At 40.7% G+C, this 12,106-nt stretch overlaps 1 protein-coding gene across 1 annotated transcript; it reads left to right on the top strand.

Annotated features, from left to right (window-relative positions):
- Window positions 1-6,305: 6,305 nt before the first annotated feature.
- Window positions 6,306-11,796, top strand: LOC122560485 (lipopolysaccharide-induced tumor necrosis factor-alpha factor homolog). Its single transcript, XM_043711130.1, has 3 exons — window positions 6,306-6,493; window positions 7,144-7,294; window positions 9,324-11,796. The coding sequence occupies exons 1-3, from the start codon at window positions 6,328-6,330 to the stop codon at window positions 9,430-9,432; spliced, it is 426 nt and encodes a 141-aa protein (XP_043567065.1). The 5' UTR covers window positions 6,306-6,327; the 3' UTR covers window positions 9,433-11,796.
- The last annotated feature ends 310 nt before the right edge of the window (window positions 11,797-12,106 follow it).

Genomic DNA, 12,106 nt, shown 5'->3' with positions numbered 1-12,106 from the left:
GTCCAACCTGTCCATGCTGACCAGATATCCTAAATTAATCTAGTCCCACTTATCAGCACTTGGCCCATATCCCTCTTTTAAATCTTTCCTATTCATATACCCATCCAGATGCCTTTTTTTAAATGCTGGAATGGTACCAGCCTCCACCATTTCCTCTAGCAGCTCATTCCATACACGTACCACCCTCTGTATGGAAAAAGTTGACCCTTCAGTCCCTCTTTTTTTTTCAATTTCCCTTCTCACCTTTTTAAACTTCTCTATAACATGGAGGAGCCAGTGTTTGGACTGGGGTGGATTAAGTTTTCAAAAATCTCTCTATGCCAAGTTCAAGTAGCTGTGGAGCAGGATCATGAGACTTCCTCCTAAGGAAGTTGAGGGAGAGGTGCACACACTGCAGATGGTGAAAACCTTTAGTTATCTCTGACTGGAAAGGAGTTCTAGGATTTACATTAATGAACCAAAATCTTTCTAAAAGGTTTAAGTCTTCTAAAAGATGAAAGACTTAACAGTCTAGGTTTGTTCAATATATTATTTCAGTTGCATGACATTGTCATCTTCTGCTATAAATTCTGTGTCTTATGGTCTTGCTCCACAGCTACCTGATGAAGGAGCAGCACTCGGAAAGCTAGTGCTTCCGAATAAACCTGTTGGACTAAACCTAGTGTTGTGATTTTTAACTTTATGCTCTCCAGTTTTGGACTCCCCAGTCTAGGGAAAAGATGGTTTGTTTGTTTTTTTTTGTTTATCCTATCCAAGCCCCTAACAATTTTTTAAGCCTCTAATGTCACCCCTCAGCCTCTGACTTTCCAGGAAAACAGCCCCAGCATTTTCAGCCTCTCCTACAGCTAAAATCTTGTAATCCTTGTAAATCCTCTCTGAACCTTGTTTCAAGTTTCACAACATCCTTCTGATAGGGAGACCAGAATTGCACATAATTTTCCAAAAGTTGCCTAAATAATGCCCTGTACAGCTATAACATGACCTTCCAACTCCCGTACGCAATGCTCTGACCAATAAAGGAAAGCATACCTAATGCTGCCTTCAGTATCCTGTCTATCTGCAACTCCACTTTCAAGGAGCTATGAACCTGCACCCTAAAGTCTTTGTTCAGCAACACTCCCTAGGACCTTAGTAAGTGTATAAGTCCTGCTCTGATTTGCCATTCCAAAATGTAGCACCTCACATTTATCCAAATTAAACTCCATCTGCCACTTCTCAGCCCATTGGCCCATCTGCTCAAGATCCTGTTGTAATCTAAGGTAACCATCTTCACTGTCCACTACACCTCCAATTTTGATGTCGTCTACAAACTTACTAACTGTACCTCTTATGCTCACATTCAAATCATTTAGAGAAATGACAAAGTAGTAGATCCAGCACTGATCCTTGTGGCATACCACTGCTCACAGGCCTCCAGTCTGAAAAACCAACCCTCCTCCACACCCTCTGCCTTTTTTCAGCCCATTCTGTATCCAAATGGCTAGTTCTCACTGTATTCCATGTGATCTAATCTTGCTAACCAGTCTCCTTGGAGGAAAATTGTCAAATGCCTGAAAGTCTAAATAGGTCATGTCTACCACTCTGCTCTCATCAATCCTTTTTTAACTTAAAAAACCCCCAAGTTCATATTTCCCATGCACAAAGCCATTCTGACTATCCCTAATCAATTCTTGCCTTACTATGTAAATCCTGTCCCTCAGGATTCCCCCCCCCTGCCCTACAACTTGCCCACCACATTAACAAGTCTAAATGATAACTATACTATGCTGAGTGACATTTATTACTAATGTTAATATTTCTAGTGTGGTGTTTTATTTTTGGAATGTCATTGAAGTTCTTTTTGGGTTCTAATGCTCCACTCCGTTTGAGCCTTTTTTACTATTGAGTAAAGGTCATAGTGCTCTGGAGTAACGTTGAATTATCATGGCACTGTCTGCCAGTGCCACTGGCTGGAAAGTTAATGCTAAAGAGGCAGGAATCTACACCAGGCCAGACTACAATAGCATTGATTTATCCCTGCCTAAGTCTGACCCTGGATTATCAGATTACAATCCGTACAGCAACAGTGCAGAAAGGCCACTCGGCACTGCTCAGAGCATCTAATGCAGATCCCTTCTCTGTCCAGTAACCCAAATTTATCATAGCCAATCCAGCTAACCCCTACATCTTTGGACTGTGGGAGGGAGCCAGAGGGATCGCAAACACCTGAGAATGTATGGAGTATCCTGGGGTGGAGCCCAATGGGTCCCTGGTGCTGAGACAGCAGTGCTAACCACTGCTATCCAGTGTTTGGTGTTGCCATTAAAGTTGCTTAAAGGGCTGTTTTCAGGATTTGTCTTGCCATCTCTTCAACCATGCTGCTTTGCTTTGCCTTGCCACCCAAAAGTTGGGGTACGATAATCCCCACAATTGCCATCTGACTGCTATGGGGTGGTGGGGAAATGCCCAAACATCCTTCCAACCTGAGCAGTCACTCATTCATTCAGCAGAAAATGAAGTTTCATGACTTGTGGCTGAATTCTTCCCACATTCACATGTTTGTTACGTGTTCCTATGCAGTCGTCATTACCAGGAACTTTTCATTAAAACAGATGTGATATTTCAGCTGACTTGGCGCCCTTTAATTTGTATTTAACTTGGCTTTCCTAATATTTAACATGCAGAGACAAATGAGCTGACTGACTCTTTTTTTTTGAATTGGGGGAAGTGGGGTGATGGCCAAGTCAAACAGGAATTACTTTGCTCTATCCTTTTGATTCACTCAGTAATACAAAAATGTAGTAGTTTAGACAATAGTGAAACAATGGGAGGCCTTAACCATTTTTTTTTTAGCTACAAAATGGGCACTCTGTCTTGCCCTTTGACCTGTCATTGCCACCACCCCCACCCACTGAAGAGGGAAGGGAAAGCATTTTAAACTAGAGCTTGTTGATGTCCAGTTATAACTACCTGTTGCATTATGCCATGCAGCCTGTTTCTGATACAGCAGCACAGTGGCCTGTCTGTTTCTTTTTTTTTAGGCAAAGCGGTGTGTTTTGGGAGCATGGGGATTGCCAGGCACTTCATTTGGTTCTGAGCAGAGCACAGGCTCCATTATGTGTCTCTGCCTAAAGGATTAGAGTGGAGTGACAATGAGTGGATGGCTTCCAGTCACCTAGTGGCTATAGATTCAGAGCAGTCCCTCTTGACCTTTTTTGGTGGGTGGGAAAGGGGTATGAATAGCAGTGTTAGAGGCTTTCCTTGTATATTTCGGTAGTTTGCTGCCTCGACCCTGGAATTTCAGCTGAGCAGGAGCAGTCAAGATTTTCGGAAAAGTGTTGGTGCCAAGTACCCAAACGGATGGGAAGAATGATTGCTCCTTACAGTGAAACATGTCAAGACTGGCCATTCCCAAGGATGTTTTTCCATGGATCTTCAATGCATTCTTCTTCAATATTTTCAGGGAGCTGTCAGCAAGGGCAGGACACCTTTTTTATTTATTTTGGGAAAAATTTAGAGGTCTACAATCATGCAGGTGGAAGATCATCTCTCTAAGTGCTGTTCTACACAACTTCCAGTATTTAGATGTTGGCCTTGGAATGTGATACACCCTCTGAGCACAATAACAATTGTTTCAGGAAGCCTAAAGCTATCAATGAGCCATCCAGGTCTCATTGTTTCTGTGTAGTGATCTTTTCCCCCTTGCTTCTGCTGTAGATTATCAATAACCTTTTTTCCCTCTAAACCTGCCCCCAACCCAAAGTCATGAGCTGTAGGTCTTGTTGGCTGGACCAACATTGGTTGGTTGCTTTAGTTTAATTGCCCAGAGCAATAGCTCGCTGCTTTGATTCACTGAAATCTGTGCTGTTGGGAGTTCTTCGTCACATTGAATAGGACAAGACACTTTTTTTTGACTTTTTTAGCAATGTTTTTAACTTTGTTAGGCTCCTGCTGTGAATGATTTGGCTTCTGAGACCACTGCAGATGCTGGAATCTAAAGTAGCCAAGCAGGAGGCTAGAAGATCACAGCATTTGGTGGAGAAGTCAATACTTCAGGTGTAACGCCTCTTCAGGGCCCAGCCAGTTGCCTCTGGGGAAGGGCTCCTGCCAAACTGTGTGAGAGTGACTGGAGGTTACCTTGCAAGGCTATCTGCAGCCTGTTTAAGTATTGAGAGCACTGGTATGAACTGTTCCATGTTTACTTGTCCCTGCACACTGGACTGAAAATCAGCAGCAGAAGTGCTGGCATGAATTGAGATGGTGGCTGAGCCATTAGCAATTCTTCCCAGACTGGCACTCCAGTAATCTGCTGGAGTGGATTGTGTACTTTAAGGATCTGTGGTCTTGAGGCAGCTGCTGTGAGACACCAAGCATTTTTTTTTTGAAGTTCTGCAGCTTTCAGGCACTGGTTGATAGTTTGTGCTGCATTGGAGTCTCTGCACATGTGGCAACTCTTCTGCATCTGAAAAGGCAGAAGGTTGGGTGGGAGAGAGTCTTTGGCTGCACTATCTGCAGCAAACTCAAGGCAAAAGCTGAATAGCTGCCATAGGTTCACCAAGCCAATTGGCAACACTCTTCCATCCCTCCCCTCAACCTCCTGTCAGCTTTCTACTTTCCAGTGGGAGTAGAATGTTAGTATACATGTTGCAATGTGTGTGTTATGTTCATCACAATGCCATCTGATGTGGCTAAAGTTTGTGGTTATGGCAGTGGGTGCATGTTAATGTCATCCAGACTGATTGAGCTTTTAATGGGTTGCCTGGCATTTCCACATCACTGAAGGAATTGCCATCCTTTTATTCCCACCCTTTGAAGTCAGTGGGGGAGAGTATTTAATTTTTGAGATTTCAACTTGAATTTGTGTAGCACCTTGTGCTAAAGCATCTTGCACCATCTTACAGTTTTGCATCTCCCTGTGAAGGGAAGTATGTTTCTGTATCAACCTCTAGGTTTCAGTTCTCTAGTCCCCAGTGGGAAAATACCTCAAACCACCTTCAAAATTTGTATTTGAACCAAAAATTATTTTTCTGCTCATTAGTCAAAATACTTATCACAAAAGCAATAAAACACACATTCTGTGGAAATTTTAAGCATCTATAATGAGAAAAATGGCTGCACAGCACTGGGGACATATCTGATAAAGCTGAGGAAGTCTGTTTGCAGTTTTTTGTTCTAAGCAAGATCATGTAAGTGTGAGGGTTGCTTGTGTTTGCTGCCATAGTGATGACATTTACCCACTTGGGTAAACTCAGTGAAAGTGGAGGCCTGTTTCATAACATGCAAATGTTAGGCAAATATCTATAAATTTTCTTAAGCTGAAGGAGAAGCCTTCAATTTAAAACAAAAAAAGGTTTTCTGTTTGTGTTTAGCATGTTTTGCAAAGGTGAGTTCTGTCCCTGTGCAAACTTTCATAAAAGACATGGGAAACGCTTCTGGATCAGTAAATGATAAATATTGAGATGGAATGATCTGAAAGTGATGCCTTTATAGACTGGGTCACTGCATTTGGTGTTTTTTTTTCTTCACCAATGCCCTGGATCCCTGTTACTCTTGGGTGGGTGGGAAGAGAAAGACCTTGACTATTCACCAATCAATGCCCCTCTTTTTTTTATTATATGAACCTCTACACAATCACCCCTCAGCCTCTGTTCCAGGGACAATAGCTCAACCCTCCAACCCTAATAACATCCTTGTGAAACTTTGTAAGTTTTTTTTTCTGAACCCTTTCAACATCTTTTCCTCTTGCAGGAAGACCTGAGTTGAATGCAGTATTCCAAAAGTGGCCTAGCCAATGTCCTATACAACTTAAATGTGCTCTCCCAACTTTTTATCCAATGCACTGACCAAGAAAAATCAAGCGTTTCCACACTGTAGGGAATCTAATCTAATCATACCAAACACCACCCTCACTATTCTATCTACCTGTGACTATACTTTCAAGGGACTAGGAGCCTATACTCCAAGGTCTTTGTCTACCCAGCACATCAGCATTTTAGCTGAACAAAGTCAAAAATCACAACACCCAGGCTATAGTCCAACAGGTTTATTTGAAACTGCAAGCTTTCCGAGTCCTGCTGCCTCAGGCAGTGAGAATACATATCTGATGCAGAATTTAAGTTTTTAAAAAATCCAAGGGTCATACAGCTTAATAGAAACCTGCATCACCATTCTCTCCAACCAAAAGACTTAACAGCCATCTAGATATGTTCATGCATTCTAATCAGCTGTATGACCCTTTTTTATCTTAAATTGTGTCCAATCTAGATAAGTTGAGTTATCAATTTCAACTTTGGAAGAGTTGAGGTATTCTTGTGAACTGTTTTTAGGTGATACATATTTCCCCCCCCAATGGAGTCTAAAGGTCCTGGTGTACCACCCCCTAACTATGCTGATGTTGTGCAACCAAGTTACCAAGGGGCTGCTGTAAATCCACCTTATCCAGCTGGACCTGCCATGGGAGCTCCTGGGATGCCAGCTGCTTCATATCCACCACATCCTGCAACTGCTCCTGTTGGTAAGTCTACTGTTATTTCTTTTTTTTTTCTTCCCCCCCCCCCCCCCCCAAAAATCACATGGATGAATTCTTAACAGATGAGCTTTATGAATGTGGAATTTAAGTACAGCATCCATGTTGTAGCCTGCACAACATGCGAGCACTTGAAGAAATTAGTGCCAAAAGAAACCTGGTGTGTTCTCGTGATCAAACATGTCTGATCTATGATCTGCATTCTGGATTTATTGGCATTTTTCTACTTGCATAGTGTCTGCTGACTTTCCAAGAAATGACTAAGTCTTGATCCTGCACTTTAACCCTTCCTGGGTGTTACATTTTTATCTCCGAGCTTGCTGTTGGCAGTTTTTCTATTCATCATCTGTCTCTACTTACAATGCTTGAACATGTGTGAAAAATGCACTTTATTTGTTCGGTTGTGCAGGCTAGGCTTGGCTTGAGGTGTTGCCAGTATTTCTTCAGTTTTAGTGATGCGGCTGCAATGTGTTGCAGACCACAACTTAGCCTTTATGGAAGGCTTGTTTCATGAGAACTCAAGCATCTGCTCTCCAGTTGATTTTGCCATTTTGGTGAAATTTGATAATGGTTAACTTATGAAATGCATCTACCATAAGATGTTAATATGCTGCTTTTCTTGCTTATCTCTTCCCTAGTGGTGCAGACTGTATATGTGCAGCCCAGACAACTTGGTTTCCAGCCAACGCAGACTATCTGTTCCTCCTGTAACCAGTCAATAGTGACCCGTGTTGTCTACTCACCAGGTGCACTAACATGGCTAAGTTGTGGAGGTCTCTTCCTTGTTGGGTAGGTTGTCAAAATAACCATTTTCTTCCCTAAAATCTTGTGCAAAGTCCATTCTAAACGTATAGCAGCTATGTACATTTGTCTGCTTCATCAGCCTCTTTAATAGAGAAAAGGATTTTATTTGAATGAATACAAAGCTGTTTCTGTGGATACTGACAGTAGCAGTCAGCTGGCAAACACCATCATAGGTGAGTAAACACTAGAAAATGGGCTATTGTTCTGACTTAGGCTCACTTGCAGAATTGATAACGGTGTGCTAATCCAGGTGGGGAGGGGGGGGGGAACAAATACTTCAGCCCATGAACCTGACCAAGCAGGAAATTTATTAAAGTAAATATTCCTCTCCTCTCTTTTTTTATAGAAAGGAGTGCCACGGAAATAGTCAGAACTGTGAATAGCTGTAGCCATGGGCCCATTTTCAAAAAGAATCCTTGAATACAGCCTACTCTGATCAAATTACCAAAGACAAGTGTTTCTGACAGTCTCGAGGAGCAATAATGCCACACATGACATGATTTGGAGATGCCAGTGTTGGACTGGGGTGGACGCAGTTTAAAAATCTCAACACCCTGTTATAGTCCAACAGGTTTGTTTGGAAGCACTAGCTTTCGGAGCACTGCTCCTTCAGGTGGTTGTGGAGTACACAATTGTAAGACAGAATTTATAGCAAAAAAGTTTAGTGAGATGTAACTGAAATTATACACTGAAAAATACCTTGTTTGTTAAGTCTCTCATCTGTTAGAATGACCATGTTAGTTTCACTGATGTAAACCACAACTTTTATTTTTAACAAGTTACACTTTCAGGTTAACTAGAGGGGAAAAATTGTGATTTACATATGAAAGAAGTGAAACTAACATGGTCATTCTAACAGATGAGAGACTTAACAAACAATCAAGGTATTTTTCAATGTATAATTTCAGTTACATCTCTCAACTTTTTTTTTGCTATAAATTCTGTCTTACAATTGTGTACTCCACAACCACCTGATGAAGGAGCAGCGCTCTGAAAGCTAATGCTGCCAATTAAACCTGTTGGACTATAACCTTGTGTTTGTGAGACGTATATGGCAGGCTCTGATGCTGAGAAAGGCCTCTCCTCAACATTCTCTTAAACCTAGAGGGAGGTGAGGATAAAAGGGCAGCAGTGGTTAGCACTGCTGTTTCTGTGCCAGGGATTGGGGTTTGTTTCCAGTCTTGGGTGACCTTGCAAACTCCAAATGGACACCGTTCTCTTCCTGTCTGCGTGGGTTTCCTCTCAGTCTGAAGATGTTGAATGGACTGGCATTGATTAAATTGTCCTGTGGTGTCTAGGAACGTGCAGGCTAGACTGGCTAGCCGTGTAAACTCAGGATGGTTGTCTGGGTCTGGGTGAGATACTGTTGGAGGGTTTGTACAGACATGTGCCAAATGCTGCCTGTCTTTCTGCATTCAAAAGACAATTTGACAAAAGGAGTTGTGGTTAGGTTTGAGTCAAATTTTGGGATACCTACCTTCTCATTCAGGAAGGGTTATTTTTCTGAAGAAATTGTCTTATTGATATAAGCTGTGTAGAGAGTTTGAGACCGGGTTTGAGGATTATGACATTTCCTAAGAAGAGTCTGCCATTTAAAGACCTGATCGCAGTAACTGACACTTTGCTGAGGAAGCAGCAAGGTGTCTCTGAGCAGTTGGTTTCAAAAGGCATGTAGGTACAGAATAATTGGCTGGAGTCATTACAATAGAGTGAAAAACATTCTGGATTGTGTAGAAGACTGAATTTGTAATAAAACTGTATGGGAAGCTAATCAGAAAAATGTACTTGACAGTGTACAGCAAAATGTGACTCTTGTTTTGAGGTTAACACATTCCATCTCAATTTAAAACAAAACCCCACTCCTCTACATGATGCACTTTGTTAGATCACATTCTACTGACACAACTGCTTTGATCTATCTGAAATGCTATCGTTAATGTTTGCAGGCAAACTAGAGAAATACAACTTTTTTGTCCGAGATGTGCTCTAATCGCCTGACCTCTTTATATTACAGGTGTGGACTTGGCTGCTGTTTGATCCCATTTTGTGTTGATGGCCTTCAGGATGTGGAACACTACTGTCCAAATTGTGGAGTAAACATTGGTGTCTGTAGACGCCTTTAAATTTCCTTCAGATTCAGCTATCCCTCTGGACATAACTTTTGGCACTTCCACCTGAACTGCTCTTCAGACATTAGTCTTCTGTTTTCTAATTAGTCATGAGACATTTTTCCAGAGATTCAACAGCTACTATCTGGAAAGAAATCTTACCTATGTTGGAGACAATCTACAGCTGATCTCTAATCCACATAATTGCATCTGCTATGTAATCTGTGATCCTGACTCATGAGCAGCCATTTTAATTAGAGGGAGACTATGTTAAGTCTTCAGGTTTTTGTCACTGGTTTAAAATATCCCTTTTTTAAAATTGGATTTTTGGCAACTAGCATTGTCTATAGGCAGGTCTGAGTCAAAGGATTTTTGATTAGGTAAACTTTTGTTGGTCTGGTAGTTTTGTTGACTTTACTATTTTTAAAAATGGTAACATTCTAAAATTTAAAACCCAGGCCTGGATTGAAGATCACGTATCTCAACATTTCTGGACTGGTGATCTGACATTTCTCTGGGTAGCTGGTTTACCGCAACTACACTCCAGTACGTTAAAGATTAAATGATTTGAGTTTTTGTACGTTTGTATAAATAGTCACATGATAGCACTGCCAAAAGGTTTGGAAACACTTGGATTGTATTACAAATCTAGAATTTGTCACTTTTTTAAACACCACCAGTCTTTTGTCTTAAAGTTTTTTTTTAGCATTAAGCCATGCCACTCCCCAGATATGAAAATTCTGTAACTTTGGAAATTCATGGGAAGAATGTACCACCAAGAATTAAATGACTAATCTTTTTGTGATGTAGAGGTGCTGGTGTGTGGACTGGGGTGGACAAGGTCAGCAGTCACGTGACACTAGTTTATTTGAAATCACCACCAAGCTTTTGAAGTGCTGCTCTTTATCATGTGAAGTCACTTCACCAGATGAAGGACCTGTGCTCGGAGCTTGAGATTTCAAACTTGGGCTAAACCTGGTGTCATGTTACTGCTGACCTTTTTTTCTCTCTCTGTTGTGAACACCTGAACAAGAAATTGTTGCTAATTCCAATGATTACACTTGCGTTGTGGGTCATGAGGAAGGCTGACTTTGCAAGGGATGGGCTAAACAGGTCAGTGATTTGATCATGCAAATAACTCCAGGCCCAACTGGCAAGTAGCAATAGTGGAGTCTAAGACTTGCTGCAGTGGCAGGCTGTTGCTTTTATTATGGAAATTGATTTAAATTTGTAGCAAACGTTTGCTCATTATACATAATTAGAGTAGAAGTTGAAATAGCATTACACTTAATCATTAGCCTGCCAGTTAGAGAAACTTTGCTATAAAATAAACCACCTCAGTTTAAGGAACTTCCTGAATTAAAAAAAAAGTTGCAGGCTAGAAAATGGTGAGAAGCTAACCAATCTTAAATGTGCACTACTGGTTATGATTTAGAAACTCCCAAATATCACTTCAGTACAGAAATTGATTCAAACAAAATCTGTTTTCCTGACCTAATCAAAAAGTGCTCATTTTGACTTCTACTCTGCACATTACCAAGTCAACTGGCTGTTCATTTGAAAATAAAAGTATTCAATATCTTAGAATGATCCTTCATATTTAAAAAGTGATTATTTTTTAAACAAAAAAGTGTAAAAAGCACAATGCAACTTATCTAGTGGTTCTATGTGCAGCAAGACTTGTGAAGTGTTTAGGGGTGCAATACTTAATGCTTGTTGCAAGTCCTGCATTTGTCGTCTTTTACACAAACTTTAAACAGCGCGCCATATAAACGTCAACAGATCAGCAGGATACCAACAAACTTTCACAAGCTTGATGCCTGTGGATACTTTTTAAAACAAATTTTCACTAAGATTCAGTTTTACTTCTGTTGAACATAGCTCTTGATGTTACACCTGAACTGCTCATATAGCTTTTATTGTTAATGAGACTTAGACTCAATTCAACAACCACTGAATCTGGATGGAAACCCTAATACAGTAGACTGACTACAGCCTGCCTCTAAATCCTCTTAATTGAATAACCATTTGACTTTTTAAGAAGTTCTGGTATTACTAAAATGCAATCTATTTTATACTAGAATTTTCTATTTACAGCTTTGTTTGGACATTAGTGCTGAATATGTAGATATATAAATCTCCAATACTGAAGAATTGGATCTTTATTTGAATGTAATTTGTTCTAATCTGCCAGTTGTCTAAATTAACATTGAACAAATCCCGGGTAAACTTTTTTTATTTGCAATATATTGTAATTTTTAAATTTTTCCCTGTTTTTGCTTCTGAATTAAAGATGTCTTGACAGCATTTCTCTGTTCAATGAGATTCTGGTTTTATAAATAAAGTCACCATCAGAAACTCATTGTCTGTCAACAGTAAGCTGTCTCCATTTTTTTTTTTTTAGGAGATAAATACCACAGTCCAATTATCACTTATTCCTACTTCTGCATGTTTGTAACCAATGATATCAGCATCAGTCCTACTTTCCACTGAATTCCAGTTTTTGTTTTGAAAGCCTGAGTCTACAATGGTGGCTGAGTCCGCACACTGAATGAAGGATGCACTGGGTACCCTGTGGGTGAGCTTGCACACATTTGTCTTGACACCCTGAATCCAGCTCCAACACCTTGGTCTCTGCAGCACTGACATTAGGAAGACTGGAATGCCTTTCAAGCATTTCCCACCAGTT

This window comes from Chiloscyllium plagiosum, chromosome 21 (genome assembly GCF_004010195.1).
Source record: "Chiloscyllium plagiosum isolate BGI_BamShark_2017 chromosome 21, ASM401019v2, whole genome shotgun sequence".
NCBI classification, from domain to species: domain Eukaryota; kingdom Metazoa; phylum Chordata; class Chondrichthyes; order Orectolobiformes; family Hemiscylliidae; genus Chiloscyllium; species Chiloscyllium plagiosum.
The sequence above is the reverse complement of the archived record's forward strand: the minus strand, read 5'-3'. Positions and strand labels throughout refer to the sequence as shown.